Raw genomic sequence first — 15,980 nt, forward strand, 5'->3', positions numbered from 1 at the left:
GGGTTTCCATCGGGTTTATCTGGTCATGTTTCTGTCGGGTTTCCGTTGGTTTATCCGGTCGTGTTTCTGTCGGGTTTCCATCGGTTTATCCGGTCGGGTTTCCGTCGGGTTTATCCGGTTGTGTTTCCATTGTGTGCTTCTGCTGTCACCTTTGGACATCATCTGTGCACTTCCCGCTGCTCTTCTCCCACCTCCCTAACGCTCTTCCTCTGTCTCAGGTCAGCCGTCACAAGTGTCATTAAGTTAATATTTGGTCTTTACACTGCAACTATGTAAATATTGTTGAGTGCTGAGCTGATAGTGAAGTATAAAAATTTTCTCTAATTTTTTTTGGCGAGATCCACACAGCTTGTGGGATCTCATTTCCCCAACCGGGGATTGAACTCGGGCAGTAAAAGTCCAGAATCCTAACCACTAGATGGCCAGGGCACTCCCTGGCTGCCTCTTCCTTTGCTTTATTTTTCATCTCTGATCACGCTTCACTCAGCAGCTTTTCCACACTCGCCAGCACAGCGGCTCAGCCCCTCCAGGCACTGTTTATTTCTTACTGACGGGACACGTGAGAACCTGTCAGTGCCCCTCAGTCCACAGAGGCTTCTGCTTGCGCACTGTTACCACCTGGAGCGCGGACTTCCAAGGCCTTGGAGTGGGCAGGTGGGCAGGTGGGCACTCTGTCCCAGCAGGTACCACCGATGACTCGCCACCCTGTCCATCCCAGGGCCCTTGTGGTCCAGGGGCAAGTGCCTCGCTGTGCTGGGGTGAGGCCAGAGGCGCAGCACGTCCTCACTGCCTTCCTCCTGGGGGCGTCCTGGAGTGCCTCCTCAGGGTCGTTTTTAAGAAGCCCCTTTCTTGATCACATTTGCACAGAACAGCTAAAAGCAGCTGACGAGATAGTCCTGTCCTTGTTTCCTCAGCATTGATCGTCACCTGTCTGAGGCGAGGCCAACATCGCCTCATCGCCCCAGCACTGCTCCTGTGCCAGGAACACGCCTGTGTCCTGAGCCTGAAAGGCTCTGAGGAGCCAGCGAAGGCCCTGGTCTCAGTGAGCCCACCGCGGCCCAAGTCCGGAGTGTGTCCCGGGAGCATCCTGGCCCCCACGCCCCGTCGTCAGGCGCGGGAGGAACACAGGGTCGGCAAGCCTGTCCTCCGCCAGCACAGTAACAGGGAGAGACGTTGTTAGGTCGGCCTGGGGTAGCAGCTGTGTGCCAGTTCCTTTTGTGAAAGCTTTGATATTTTAAAACAGCAATTTTAAACGAGGAAGCCATGCTTTGTTGCTGTCACAATAGCAGCTCTTGTCTGGGTGGGCCTGCTGCACAGAGACGGAAACCAGCACAGTTTCCTCCCGCGAGCAGCTCCCAGAGTCCAGCGGGCCTGGTGGCCATGTCCTCCGCTTACCAGGGAGGGGCCGTCTCCTTAACTGAAGATTCTGCACTCATGATGGGATGCTGGCTCATCTCCGGTTCATGTCCGCTTGACACTGTTTTCCATTTGGCTTCAGCCTCAATGCCTGTCTTTTGAGCATTCAGAAGACAGACCAGATTCAGGGGTGAGACCTGCGTGGTGTCCATGGACCCACGTGGGCCTCAGCAGGAACTGCTCTCCCCAGGGGCTCCTCCAGCCCCCCTGGCCTGCATCCCCACCACCCCTGACATAGTTCTTTCAGTTCAGTTCAGTTCAGTCACTCAGTCGTGACCAACCCTTTGCAACCCCGTGAATCACAGCACGCCAGGCCTCCCTGTCCATCACCAACTCCCGGAGTTCACTCAAACTAATGTCCACAGAGTTGGTGATACCATCCAGCCATCTCATTCTCTGTCATCCCCTTCTCCTCCCGCCCCCAATCCTTCCCAGCATCAGAGTCTTTTCCAGTGAGTCAACTCAGTTCTTCGGTGGGTGCCAAAACCTTCCCCACAGCGCGTCAGCCTGGTTCCTGCTGGAGCACGTCTCAGTTCCAAGCCTGCAGGGGTTGGGGCTCAGGTCCTCTGAGCAGTCACGGACAGCAGTGGGAAGCCCCCTTGACAGGAGCCTCAGTGGGGCTCCAGGCATCTGTCTCAGAAGCCGGGCTGGTGGTATGCTTGCGTGTCATGTAGAGAACCCTGAGTCCTCGTGTCCTGAATGCCCGTGGAGCAGCTGTGCTTGCCGTGATGTCTCTGGAGCTTGGGGGCCTCCTTGGGCTCTCACAAAGGCCGGGTCTTGGGGTGGATCCGGGTGGAGCGCTGGGAGGAACCCCTGCAGGCAGAGCCCCCAAGCAGCGGCCCAGTCGGCAGTGGGATGGGCCACAGCCCCAGCCACGCAATGTTGGGGGGCGGTTGAGGCAGAGACCCCAACCAAGTCCACCCTCTCCAGGCAGCTCATCCTGATGAAAAGTGTCAACACAGCCTCAAAAACATCTGACATGGCTTCCCAGTCTGTTCAGAGTCCCCGGAGCCCTCCGCCCAGCCCCTCCATGGACATCTTACTGAGCCACCCCTGGACACTGCGGCTGGACTGGAGACTAAATTGGGCTTGTCTGCTGTTTTCTTAGGACTGGGCAGGCTGGTGGCCGCCCCTTTGGAGCATGTTGTGTGCCTCTGGTGGCCTGCACCCCGGGTTCCTGCAGCAGGACCAGAAGGCAGGGGAGGGTGCCCCACTGTGGGGGAGTCAGAGGCTCAGGTGGGGAGCTGGTTACATACACGCCGCCTCTGCTCTGGTTACTCCACAGTAAGTTTCATTCACTACAGTGCTGTTCAGCGTGCAAGGCCATGTTTATGCCATGTTAAGCAGTGTGTCCTCTATTCCATCTTGCCTCTGGAAACTGTTTTGAAATCCGTGACCAAGGAGTTAACCAGATTTACCTCTGGGTGAGCAGGTCACTTCCTGCTTCTCTCTGGTTCCAAGTTATCTTCACTAAACATTTTTGCTTTCTGTTAAGGATGCTGGGAGGGATTGGGGGCGGGAGGAGACGGGGACGACAGAGAATGAGATGGATGGATGGCATCACCAACTTGATGGACATGAGTTTGAGTGAACTCCGGGAGTTGGTGATGGACAGGGAGGCCTGGCGTGCTGTGATTCATGGGGTCGCGAAGAGTCAGACATGACTGAGCGACTGAACTGAACTGAACTGAACTGAAGGATGAATATGTTAGTTTTAATAAGTGAAATCAAAGGTGAGTGGACATGAGCTGGGCCAGGGTTGGCCACAAGAGCTTCTAAAAGCCCTGTTGGTCCAGGCTGGAGGAGTGTCTCCACCTCACAGGAGGGGCTTCACGCCCTGGGACGAGTCTCAGAGATTCAGCGAGGAGGCGAAAGTGGGGTACAGGCAAGGTTCAGGCCCCACCTGGGTTCGGGGTGGGGCCCAGCATCCTGGGATTTGGGAGGGTGCAGGTCTTCAGGGCTGGAGGGTAGCAGGGTGTTCAGCCACCAAGTAGGACCTGTCTTCAGCCGGTCCCAAGATTGGCCTGCTCCTGGGACCGCTGCCTGGTAAGAGGTGCTGCCCAGGGATGCCTGGATCCCACAGGCGGGCCATCTTCCCTGGGGACAGTCCTTACAAGAAGGCCCTCTGGGGTGGTGTCGAGCAGGCAGGATGGGGCTGGGACGATCTCAAGGTCTGAACTTCCAGACGCCCAGCCACGGGCGCAGAGAGCTCCTCACCTGGCTGCCTCCTCCTCCGTGCCCGAGGCTGGGGCTGGGGGCAGAGGTCATTGGGACCCCGCTAGGCACTTGGCGCTGTATCGCGCCCGGTAAGCTCAGTGCCCTTCTGCCTATGCCGTCTGTGCTGTGTCTCGGGTTCTGTCCTTTTTGATGGTGAGGAATCTCCTTTCATCAGAGGAAGAGCTGTTTGATCTTCAAGAGCAGCAGCGGAACCCTGGGATGGAAGCACAGAAGCTGGGCCCCTGCAGGCAGCCCTCCAGCTGCGGGCTTCCCAGACCCTTGGTGGCTGGGCCCCTCCTTCCTGTGCTCCGAGTGAACGTGTGTGGCTTTGTCCGGAGGCTTGAGTGGTGGTCTATTATTGATACAACCATGCATCTCAGGCCTTAACTTGGTGAAAAGCACCATCCAGAATGGAAGGAGTGGGTCTCTCCGTGGTCCATTACACAGGACAGTGAGGTAAGGGTCAGGCTTTCACCATAAACACTGTCGTGCGTTCCCTCCTGCCCCCACCACTCTGCCACTTGCTTCAGGACCTGCATTCGGGACAGCCAACACCGTGAATGTTTGGCTCATCTTCAGTAAATGGATAGCTCTCTTCCTCTCTCCCTTCTCAGTGTGCCAGAATCAGCCGTGCTGTTGTAATGCCCATGGCGGCCTCCGCTGGAAAAGGTTGGGGTGTGTGGGCGGCAGCAGCTGCTCTGGTTGGGGAGCTGGCGGCCCTGGGCGCTCTGTCTCACCTGAACCCTGAACTGGAGCAGAGCCCCTGCTGCACAGAGAACGCGGCATGCCCCGGGTCTTGCCCTCCTTCCCGCGAGCCTACCTGCGGCTGCGCTCTGTGTGGGGGGCTGCGGCGTCGCACACTCGGGGCGGGCTCTGCTCACACCTCACTCCCGCCTCTGGCGGCACCTGCACTGCCCGAGTGGGAACATGGTCAGAGGCATCCGTCAGCTCGCGTCCCCCTCCTCACGGAAGCCATCGCTCTGAAAAACACATCTCTTGCTTTGTTCTGAAAGAAGTTTTGTGTTTAGAGTTACACCTGAATACTTTGTTCAGGCTCAGCACCACAGCCCCAGGATGGTGACTTGCAGCTGTCCCGTGAAGCGGACACAGCAGATCCGCCCCGACCTCCTCCAGCCACGTTTCAGGGTGTCGGCCCTGGCTGGCCAGCACCTGCCCAGGCCGGAGGCGGGTCAGAACTCGCCCTCGTGTCCGGTGGCCCCGGCGTAGCACCGACTGCCTCTCACGAGGAGTCTGACACGGCTCTCTGAGACGAGCTCCAGCTAATTTTCTTGCACAGGAAACAAAAGACAAAGACACAGTAAGGCACCGTGCCCTCCAGCCTGATATATGTTAAATGTTTGGAATATATTAATCCTGAGAAGTCTATTGCCAAGTCTCATTTCCGGTGACAGGAAGCATTCCTGTGTTTACCCCAAGCCCGCAAAGCCAGCCAAGGTCATTACTGTGGATCTTGTTTTGGGCTGGCTGGTGACACCTGCATGGACTGGAGCAGCAGGGGACACCTGGGGCTCTGAAGTCTGGTTGCCACAGCAACGAGTACTAACCAGCACCGTGACCAAGTGCAGTGGGAGGGTCACCGCGCAGGTTGCACGGGTCACTTCCTGTTCCCCGCAGTGCCCGAGGACGTCCGTGAGACGCAGACTGGCAGCTTGCTAGGCGCTTCCTGGCTGGGAGCATGCGATTTAAAATTACTTTATTTAAAGCGTGAAGCCTTTAACCAGCTCTTTCAAATTCACCATCCAAGCTCTGGCTGAAATCTTCACAGATGTGAGAAGTGACCAGGAGGCTCCTGTCCCAGCAGACCCAGCTCACACCGGCTCTGGAGGATTCCTGGGCAGATGGGGTCCTGGGGGTGGGGAGGCAATGGACTGGAGGCCAGGCCCAGCTCGGGGCAGTGGGGGGAGGGGGGGTGAGCAGCAGTGGCCGCACGTCTGGGCGGGCAGCATTGGTACCTCTGGGGCCGGAGGGTGGCCCAGGCTCCCCGAGGACGGGGCATCTTTGCAGGTGGTTCCAATACCTAGAGGGGTTGGCGGACCTAGGCAAGGTCCCATGCAACGCAGGGTCTGTGGGAGGGGTGTGAGGTAGACATAAGGGGCTCCTGCCCTCACTGGTCAGGCTCGCGGCCGCCTGGTGCCCCATCCAGGTGCGAACAGACAGACACACGTGTCCTCATGACATCCGGCGGCTGTTTATAAACACCAGCAGGAGAGGCTTCCCTCAGGTTCTGTGTGGCCTCCCTTGTGCTTTTCACCTGGTCTCATTTTATATTTTGTCTCAACCGAGAAGGGAGGCCTGTTAGCCCCACGTTGGGCAGGGAGTGCTGAACAGACGGCGGTGTTGGCAGGGGTCCGTCTGGGTGAAGGGTGGGTGGAGGCGCAGTGTCGGGCCAGTGGCGGCCCGCCCCCCGCCCCCCGGCCGGACACCGCACAAGGCTGCCCTCTGCTCCGGAACTGTGCTCCTCAGGGGGGCCCGCCTGCTGCCCCGGCCCCTCTTGTCTCTCCCGGCTGACCTGCGACCCCAGCCCCCCCCTTCACCCCGTCGAAGGAGGTGTGGCCTTGGGACAGAGGAGCGTCCCCAGGACATGTCCCAGGTGTGAAATGGCCCTTGGCATCAGCGGCGGCGGACGGCTGCTCTGCCTGGAGACCTGCAGCCCCGTGCCCCGGGGAGGCACCTTCGCCGTCTCCCGCCCCTGACCATGAGGCTAATGGGCTTCCTGCTCACCCCACAGAGGGTGCTGTCATCTGTGAAGGATCCTTGCTTGCCACACTTAACTCCTCTCCTAAGGAACTGTCACAGTTCTGAGGCGGCTGTGAGGCTTCAGGTGCTCTCAGAGCCCTGGGGTGGCCATGGCCGCTGAAACCTGCTTTAGGTCACCTTTCCTCCCTGTGTGTGCTGCCCGTGACCCTGGGTGACTGACCACAGCACCTGGGAGCCCCCTCTGAGCCCCCAACGGTCAGCAAGCATCTCCCTCAGGAGCAGCCTGGCCCCACCTGGGTCTGTCCTGCAGCGCGATACCCACCCCGTGGTAGCCATGTGCTCTGCGACGCAGGCCACCCGGGGGCGGATTTTCTGATCCTTGGTCCTCAACATAAGCGCGTCTCCACTCTTCACAGGCCTGGAGGACAGGGCTGAACGCCAGCACCATATCCAGGAGCAGCTCTTCGGGGAGCAGGTGCCCCAGGTGTGGGGAGTGAGGTTGGCCGGGAGGCTGAGGGCCGCGTTCAGCATACCATGGGCCTCCTTTGGCCAAAGGCAGCCCTGGCAGGCACAGGCCAGGAGAGGGGCGCTTGGAGATCCAGTCTGCCCACCCACAACCAATCCGGCCCACAGGTGCCTGCAGCCGGCAGGGTGGGGAGTGTGTCTGCACTCAGAGCTGGAGACCACTGTCAGCGGCCAGCCTGAGCCCCGGTCAGGACGGGGCGGGACGACACTGTGTGTCCCTGTTGGGCTGTCCCCTGAGACGGTGGGTAAGCGGCTCCTCAGGAAAGGGGGACCACAGAGCCACCCACACTCTCCTTTCCCGCATGCAGGGTGGGGTGCCAACCCTCAAGCTCGCAAGGGCACCTCCCACATATGCTGGGCCAGCCTGGGCTGCGTCCAGGAAGCCAGTCCAGAGCCACAGTGGTGGGAGTGTGAGCTGTGGGCAGTGTGGTCAGGGAGGTTCCTGGCCACTTGCTCACCACCACCCCAAAGCCCCTGGCGGGAGGTCCCCTGCTGCAGATGGAACCTTCCGCCCCGCGACAGGCCTGCGCTCGGCGAGGGGAAAGGGTGCGTGTCTGGAGGAGGGCTGTCCCCGGGCCGTGGAGAACAATGGGGCTCCTTGTGTGCGCTGCAGCTGCTGACCCTGCGGAGGAAGCAGAGCAGGTGGGTGCCAGCGAGCGCTGACAGCAGCAGGCCTCGGCCTGGAGGGCGAGATGGGGTGCCCACGCCCCACAGGGTGAGGCAGGTTCCGGGAGCGGGGAGCAGGCGGGAGGGCAGGTGACACGTGCGTCCCGGGGGGGCAGCAGGCCCGTCACCTGCTTCCCAGCACTTAGCAGCTCTCTGGGCGCCGCCATTCGCGTGTTGCTTTGATGGGTGTCACTCAAGCAGCACATTAAAATTCTGTGTGTCGTGTCTGTGCAGAGTGAGGTGACAGGGAAGGCAGGCCGGGCTCTGGGGACCCCCTCCACCCACCCACGTGGGCCCTGCAAGCTGCAGGGGTCCTCCAGGGAGGCAGGAGGCGGGCCCCTCACGAGTGGGCACGCACTGCTCTGACCTTGCCCTCTCTGGGGTCTGCCTGCTCATGGGGCCAAGCAGAGCGGGGTGGGGCTGAGCAGCCTATGAGGGCCCTTAGAGTGAAGTCCGCCCAGAGCTACGTTACTGCCGCTCCACGTTCTGCTGCCGTAAACCACAGGTTATAAAATGCCCCCACGGCACTGAAAAGGAGTCCAGACAACGATCACAACCTCTCAGGGCAACACCAGAGAAGCTGTCGAGAAAGGAAGAGTCCGCTTCTTCCTATTGAGACAGGAAGGGGGTTTGAAGTGCGTCGAGAAGCACAGGTCATCCGTGTCCACAAGGAGGACAAGACCTGGACACGAAGTGGGTGACTCCAGTGTGCAGACCCTCGAGGATTTACACAAGGAAGGCCCTTCCTGCTGTCCTGGCTGCAGCACCCGGGGGGCCAGCGGGTCCCTCTCCTCTTGGCCGGTCACCCTGGGCTCCGCTTTCCTCTCCTGATCACAGAGCCCTCTTGGGGCTCTGGGACCCACCTTGCTCAGCTCCCTCCTAAGGGCACGCCTCCCTGGCACCATCCAGGCTTCTGCTTCTAGACTCACCTCCAGATGGTGTGGCGTGCACACTGCTGTCCCCAGAGCCTGTAGCCCAGAAGGCTCGGCTGATGCGGGCGGGGCCGCCCCCCAACGCCCGCACCGCTGCTTCCAGGTGCTGCTTTGCAGCAAACTCGCTTGCTTCTTTCCAAGAGGAGAATTGAATTTCAGAGATCCACAAAGCGAATGAGAGTCAATGAGATTTCTACCTCCATATTTTACAAGGAAAAATTTCAAGCTGCCGAGCTTCAAACAGTTGTGCAGGGAAAACCCACCAGCTCCACCTGCCCTGGCTGGTGATTTTCTCGGTGGTGTCACCGTATCTGTGCGTTTCTCCTCTGAACTCTCAGTGTGTCTCAGAGCGAGCAGCGCAGACGCCCAGCCCTGAAGGCTGGGGCTCAGAATTCATTCAGGTTTGTCTGCCTTTTGAGGAAGATGTTCACAAACACTGAGCACTCGGGTGTGCTGCCCACACCCGCGTCCCTCACACGGGTTCCCGGCGGGAAGAGCGACCGTGCCCCCACCCGGTGGGGCCGGGCTGAGCCACGCGGGGCCTGGACCTGCATCCCCCACCTCCAGCCGGCTCCCCCCTCACCACGGCAGCCAGGATCGCGGTCTGCCCTGAGGTCAGCACCTCACGTTCAGCGCCGCCCCTCGCACCATGGCCTCCCTGGGGAGGGCCGTCCCGCCTGGGCTCTGCCGCGCATGCTCTGGGAAGCTGCTGCTCACGTGCTCTTTGTTCCTCAGGATGGGAGTCCCAGCTCCTGGAGACGGGCTTCCTGGGGATCTTCCTGTGCCCTCTTTGGACGTTGTCTGTGCTGCCCAGGGGCACCCCCACTTCCCAGGTTGTCGTGTGGGGCTTCCGGTGGCTGATTTTCAGAATCATGCTCGGAGCGGTGAGTACAACCTTCATCTGTTAACACCCGCGGGGGACGTGCCCTCCTGCCACTTCCTTGAAGTCCACGGGCCTGTTTCTGAGCCCATGACTCCCCAGAGGCCCAGGGGACAAACGACACTCGGGGAGGCCCCCGTCACCCCTGCCCCCAGCCCTCCTAGGGTATGCGGAGTGTCCGACCCCACCCCAGGGAGGCCTCCCATCTCTCCTCCCGACCTGCCCGTGTGGCCAGTGTCGCTCCCAAAGGCCAGGTGCTCAGCATCCCGCTTCCTGCCGCATGCTCCTCGCGGCCCTCGGGCCAGGCCCCTGCCCGCCATGCAGCCGGCAGAAGAGCACGTCTCAATTTTAGCCTCACCTGCGAGCTTCCAGTGGAGAAGGCAATGGCAACCCACTCCAGTACTCTTGCCTGGAAAATCCCATGGATGGAGGAGCCTGGTAGGCTGCAGTCCATGGGGTCGCAAAGAGTCGGACACGACTGAGCGACTTCACTTTCACTTTTCACTTTCATGCATTGGAGAAGGAAATGGCAACCCACTCCAGTGTTCTTGCCTGGAGAATCCCAGGGACGGCGGAGCCTGGTGGGCTGCTGTCTATGGGGTCGCACAGAGTCGGACACGACTGAAGTGACTTAGCAGCAGCAGCAGCAGTAGCGAGCTTCCAGAAGCTTAAAATAGGAGTGAGGGGGACTCACCAGGCAGAGGCTGCGCGGCTCTGTGCTCGGTGCCTCCCACCCCTGCCCAGCTCTTTCCGCTAGAGTCACACTGTCCAGACGGGCTGGTGTCTGCTTGCTCTAAGCTGTTCCTTGTGGGCGACCACGCGCCTGCGGGGAGTGGGCCCGTGAGGCGGGGTGTCTCTGCCCCGGCCCTGCCGGCCCTCAGAACCGCAGCGCTCCAGGCGCCAGCAGCGCCACAGACTGGGTGGGACTCCGCGCCCCTCCTCATCCAGCTACTCGAGAGCGTCTCACACGAACGCCCTCCGTGTCCAACGCCCTTGTTCCTGCCGGCTGCAGCCAGCACTGGCCCTCCAGCAGGACGGCGTGCCCCCAGGACGAGGCGCCATGCTCACAGCTCCACACACCGCCCCACCCCCGACACCAGGTGCCGGGGATGAGCTCTGTGGGGGCGTCAGAGGGGTGGCGCCGGCTCCTGACCCAATCAGGTAGGAGCAGCCGAGGCACTGGGAAATCCTGCGCCGGTGACTGTGTGTCCAGACTCCAGGGTGAGTGCAGTGCTTCCCTCACTCACACTTAACTGGAGAGTGGGCCACGGTTCCCTCTGATGAGACAGGAAACCACACACGAGCTGTCCTAACAGCGCACAGGCATTCTTAGCTTCTGTCTTAGCAGTTCCTTGCCCACCTAGGGCTTGACTCTGGCTTCTCTCTCAGATAGCTTTAAAAAGCATGAAAATGTACGCAGTGTTTCAAAGGCCTGTGTCAGGATCTCCTATGATGGCAGCCTCGTGTGTGGCACTGAAGCCAAGGGCCGGGGTGGAGCCCAGCCAAGCGGGTGCAGAGCCTGGGGTGGCGGAGCCGTCAGGTCGCTGAGCACAGCTCGCTGCTGAGCAAACTCCCACGACACCTCAGAGGCGGCGAATCATTAGCATGTTGTAAAGCACCTTTTAATGGCGTTTTGATTGACAGTGAGCACCAGCTGGATAAAAGATTATCAGGTGCACTAAAAGTTGTAATTACTTGATTTTATCTGTACACTGGATATTATTTGCCATCCTTTGTAGGAAAGCAGAGCGACAGGGCTGGGTTGATGCAAAGGAGGGGCAGCAGCAGGGGTCTGTCCGTGGGAGCTGGGCAGACCCGGTGCCTTACACCCCCGGGACCAGCCCGGCAGGTCATCCCGGATGATCCCGGTCTCTGCCAGCATCTCGAGGATCCACATCACACCGTGCATTACAGCCTGAGGAGCCATCAGCCAGGGCGTCCGTGGGAGGCTGCTGAGAGCCGGGCAGGGCTGAAGCAGCAGGAACACGTGTGCAGGGTCTCCGTGCCATCTTCACAGCCCTCCTGAAGTCTAAGGTTTTCTTCAAAGTACAGTGTTAAAGAGAAGCAGCATGAGCGGCTCCGTGCGCGGGCAGTGGGCACTCAGAGGACACAGAGGCGGGCGTGCAGCACTGACACGAGCGGGCCAGCACGGCTGAGCTGCCGTCGAGACCGAGCCATTACACAGAGAGCGCCTCCCCCGACCCAGCCCTCTCCACGGGCGAGTTCAGTCAAACGTTTAAGGGAGAACCGATACAAACCCACACGCTCATTCAGAGGACACGCGAGGGAACCCCTCCTGGCGCACTCCTGAGGCCAGTGGACAGTGATATTTCAGACAGGGAGGTTCCCGAGCAGTGCTCCTCACGAACACAACAGAAACTCTCAAGGAAGGGTCAGCAGGTGGTCCAGAGTGCACGGAGGGGTCAGGGCCTCACGGGTTTCCCAGGATGCATGCCTGGTGGGACACGAATTCAGTGCAGTGCAGTCGCTCAGTCGTGTCTTGACTCTTTGCCACCCCGTGGACTGCAGTACGCCAGGCCTCCCTGTCTATCACCAACTCCCGGAGTTCACTCAGACTCATGTCTGTCAAGTCGGGGATGCCATCCAACCATCTCATCCTCTGTCATCCCCTTCTCCTGCCTTCAGTCTTGCCCAGCATCAGGGTCTTTTCGAATGAGTCAGTTCTTCGCATCAGGTGGCCAAAGTATTGGAGTTTCAGCTTCAACATCAGTCCTTCCAATGAATATTCAGGACTGATTTCCTTTAGGATTGACTGGTTGGATCTCCTTACAGTCCAAGGTAATTCACCACGTTGCCAGATGTAAGGAAGAAAGAGATCAGATGACATATTTGTCTCATTCGATGTAGAAAACGTGTTAGACAGTGTTAAACACTTATTTACAATTAACAAAAAAGTTCTTAGCAAACTGGAAATAGAAGGAAATGTCTTCAACCTGACAAAAGATAACTATACAGACTGCCTACAGCTGACATCAGACTAAATGGTGAAAGACTGAATGTTTTTCCTACAAGCTTGGGAACAGGGCAGTGCTGACCACTCTCCTCACGGCTGCTCGGCAGTGTGCTGAAGATCTTAGCTTGTCTTTAAAGAAAGAAAAAGTGATGAAAGCCCTGAGGACTGGAAGGAGGAAGTGAAATCATCTGTGTTCATCCCACACATGGACGATCACACGGGCTGCAGAACTAGGGAGTGAAGCTGCAGGATACAGCCAGTTTCCACCTGCTAGCAAAAACTGTCAGAAAACAAAGTCACAGAACCCTAACAACCATAAAACTCGTAGCAGTATTCACAGAAGTGTGACACTTGGGCCCTGAAAACCCCCAGACGGTGCTTAGAGGAGCCCTGGGCAAGGAGGTCTTCCTTGTTCGTGACCAGCAGTCAGGTGTCCCCATACTGGTCGATAGATTTCATGCAGCCCCAACGTAATCCTAGAAGAGTTTTCTTTTTCAAACTTGGTGAACTGATTGTTTGGTGAGCACAGAAATGCCCAGGACGAGTCTTGAGTGGGAGTAAAGCAGTCGGCTTCATGCTGCTGTGGGTCCCGGAGGCTCCAGGGACCGTGGTCCTCGAGGCGCCAGGGAGGTGCCAGCAAGGCTGCAGCGACAGGCGGGCCAGCACATGCAGACGGCGCCACAGTGACATCAGGCGAGGCTGCAGCGACGGGCGGGTCAGCGCGTGCAGACAGCGCCACAGTCAGCTGACGTTTGGACAAGGCAGCCAAGTCAGGTCAGCTACAACAGAAAGGAGCTTCCACAAGAGGTGCTGGGTGTCCATTGGGTGCACGAACCCCTGCCCCCACCACACCTCCCACGACAGGCGGTTTGAGGTGGACAAACACGTAAAACCAAGACACCCCTCGCAGGTAATGTAGAACATCCGCAGTCCTGGGAGAGGCAAAGACTGCTCACAGCACAAAACCACTAACCGTTAAAGGACAAACATGGGTAAACTGGACAATTAAAATCTTTGAGTTCTTCAAAAGATACCACTGAGAAATGGCGAGCCACAGGCTGGGGGCGCACTCACCAGGGTCTGGGCAGGTGGGGGCACAGGCGGGTGTGCACATAGCCGTCCTCACACTGGGCGCCCGTCAGCCCTGCAGAGAGCACAGCCCTGCACACCCCAGGGCCGGGCTTTCCTGGTCGGAGCAGCAGGTGACACCATGTCCTTCAAGCCCTGGAAAGGAGCGACTGGCAGCCCCACTGGGCGCCGCCACCTCCCGCCTGTCTCCTGCGCAGACTGCAGGCCTGGCCTGTGCGCTGCGGGTTCTCATCTTGTTTCTCGTTTCTGCGGAGGTGACGTGACGGCCCCAAACTGTCCCCACAGCAGCCGGGGGGCAGGGGCGTCACCACAGGTGGGGGCCACAGGCCCTCTTCCTATAGGAGCCTGCCTTGGGGCGGGGGCTGCCTCGCAGAGGTGTCCAGGCCCCATGAGGATGGCAGCCAGAAGACGCAGTGTTGCCAGAGCAGGGGCTGTAGGAACCTGTCTGCTGCTGGACGTCCAGGGGGCGCCCTGCTTGTGGATGCTGGGGGCGGGGCCTGTCACCTGCCCTGCACTGACTAGGTTGTTAGCGTGGCTTTTCTTTTCCTGTGTGTTCTCTCTACAGTTCTCCCAACATCTTCTACTACCTTTCCCCAGGCACCACGTTGTTTTTATTATTGCTTCACATTTTAAGAGTTAAGAAAAAAAAAGAAAAGAGTTATGAACTCAGGACCCTAAATTCTCACTAAGCAATATCACCGCTAAAGTCAGCAGTTTCCACTGAGAGTTACATCTTTGCCATGGCCAGAGCAGGTTGTGTTTTTTTGTTGTTGTTTTGTTTTGGGGTTTTTGTTTTTTTTTTTTTGACCATGCCACACAGCTTACAGGATCTTAGTTCCCTGACCAAGGACTGAACCGGGGCCCAGAAGTGAAAGCACTGAGCCGTAACCACTGGACAGCAGGGAAGTCCCTGATGCAGGTGGTTTTTATGTGAAGTAAATGGAGGGGTCGCAGCGTGAAAGGAGGTCACGGAGAATCAGGGCAGGAGGACAAACCTCCGGGCCCCCAGGGGCAGCACGAGGATGCGCTTTCCTGTCTGTGCCGGGCAACCCGCGTGCCTACAGGTTGCAGAGGGCGGCCTGGGCCTGGTTACTGCCGACCTGTGCCACCCACAGCTCCAGCCTCACACCTGCACGCACACCCTGGGATCCCCAGCTCTTTGTGTGCAGACCATACCTGTCTGGTTAACACACAAAAGCTGCATCTAAACTGGAGAAAGAGACGCCCCCAGGACCCACCATTCTGAAGCCAGGATGCAGCAGGGCAAGCCGTGATTGAAGGCCCGAGAGAAAACATTTTCTTCAGATAAAGGCGGTTTTGTCTGAGACTCAGCCATAAAGTCACCCGGACTATCATGAAAGTTTTGGGCCGGTAAATTCGACAACACAGAGGAAATGGACAAATGCCTTGACAAATGTAGCTCACCAAAACTGAGCCAGAGGGAGACAGGAAGTCAGAAGGGCTTCCCGTCCGGTGAGTGAACTGGGTTTGTGACAAAAGGTAAAAGCCATTCCAGAAAGAATGCGTAGGCGCAGATGGCTTCAGCAGTGACATCCAACACCTAAAGAGGAAGTAACAGCAGTCCTACACACACCCTGGAGAACAGCGGAGGCGGGGCCACTCCGCAGGTCCTTTCACGTGACCAGCAGAACCCAAGGAGGCCAGTGCAGAAGGAAAACCAACCAGCATCCCTCACGAGCAGAGACACGGGGACTCCGAGCAAAACACCGGCAGATCGAGCCCAGCCGTGAGAGAGGCGTGGCTTACCTCAGAAACACAGTTCATTGCAGCAGCAGAGTGAAGCTCAGCTGTTTGTCCGTCTCAGCACAGGGCACACCGAGGAGCCCACGCAAGGTCATCTCCGGCGGGGCCCCTGCGCCGTGATGAGGGAGAGCATCCAGGCCTGCTGCCTCTTCCTGGTGCCGCTGTCCAACACTGTGTTGGAATCCTAGTGCAATAAGACAGGAAAAAGAAATAAAGGCATAAAGATTCCAAAAAAGGAAGTGAAACATTCACAGATGTGATTATACAAAACCCAGGGAATCTTAAAAAGCAGCTACCCAAGTGAATACATTAATTTAGCAAGGTTGCAGGATACAGTCAATGTGAAAAATGAATGGTCCATCATATACTATAAAGAAGTCATTTGAAAATAAAATTCTGAAAATACTATGGGCCATTGCTTGAAAACTCCAATGCCTCATAATAAATCTGATTAAGGATGTAGAAGACACGCATTAAAACTGCAGAACATTGCTGATATGAACCTAGAAGACCTACGTAAGCAAACAGGTGTCCCCCACTCACAGGGCAGAAGACTCAATGTTGTCCAGATGTCTTTTTCACCTGGATGTATATATAAATTCAGGGTGATTCAGAGGGAAAGACATGTTGATTCTAAAATTCACATAAAGAGAATCTTGAAAAAGAACAAAGTTGGAGGACTCACACTTCCTGATTCTTAAGTTTAGTTTAAAGCTGAAGTATGATGCTGCCCTGAACTAGGAACATAGGCCTGTGGAAGAAAGAGAGTCTGGAGAGAGACCCCCCTCTGCTGCCAACT

At 58.0% G+C, this 15,980-nt stretch overlaps 1 protein-coding gene and 2 long non-coding RNA genes across 6 annotated transcripts in view; 1 reads left to right on the forward strand and 2 right to left on the reverse strand.

The window, feature by feature from the left end:
* The window catches only part of LMF1 (lipase maturation factor 1), a 51,753-nt gene that overhangs the window by 17,749 nt on the left and 18,024 nt on the right, over positions 1 to 15,980 (forward strand). For all 4 annotated transcript variants that reach the window (XM_088833175.1, XM_055409091.2, XM_055409089.2 and 1 more), the window contains one exon: positions 9,210 to 9,358. In XM_088833175.1, the coding sequence (XP_088689301.1) occupies positions 9,210 to 9,358 (149 nt within the window). The remainder of the gene's footprint in view (positions 1 to 9,209; positions 9,359 to 15,980) is intronic.
* LOC129545213 (uncharacterized) lies at positions 3,110 to 3,758 on the reverse strand. The gene is made up of 2 exons (XR_008683680.2): positions 3,634 to 3,758; positions 3,110 to 3,376 (listed from the first exon to the last, which is right to left on the reverse strand). It is a non-coding gene; the product is annotated as an uncharacterized LOC129545213 (long non-coding RNA).
* On the reverse strand, positions 5,230 to 7,065 carry LOC148773711 (uncharacterized). Its single transcript, XR_016036630.1, has 3 exons — positions 6,674 to 7,065; positions 5,607 to 5,717; positions 5,230 to 5,500 (listed from the first exon to the last, which is right to left on the reverse strand). It is a non-coding gene; the product is annotated as an uncharacterized LOC148773711 (long non-coding RNA).

Source organism: Moschus berezovskii, chromosome 27, assembly GCF_049115385.1.
Source record: "Moschus berezovskii isolate FMDL1 chromosome 27, NW_MosBer_1.0, whole genome shotgun sequence".
NCBI classification, from domain to species: Eukaryota; Metazoa; Chordata; class Mammalia; order Artiodactyla; family Moschidae; genus Moschus; species Moschus berezovskii.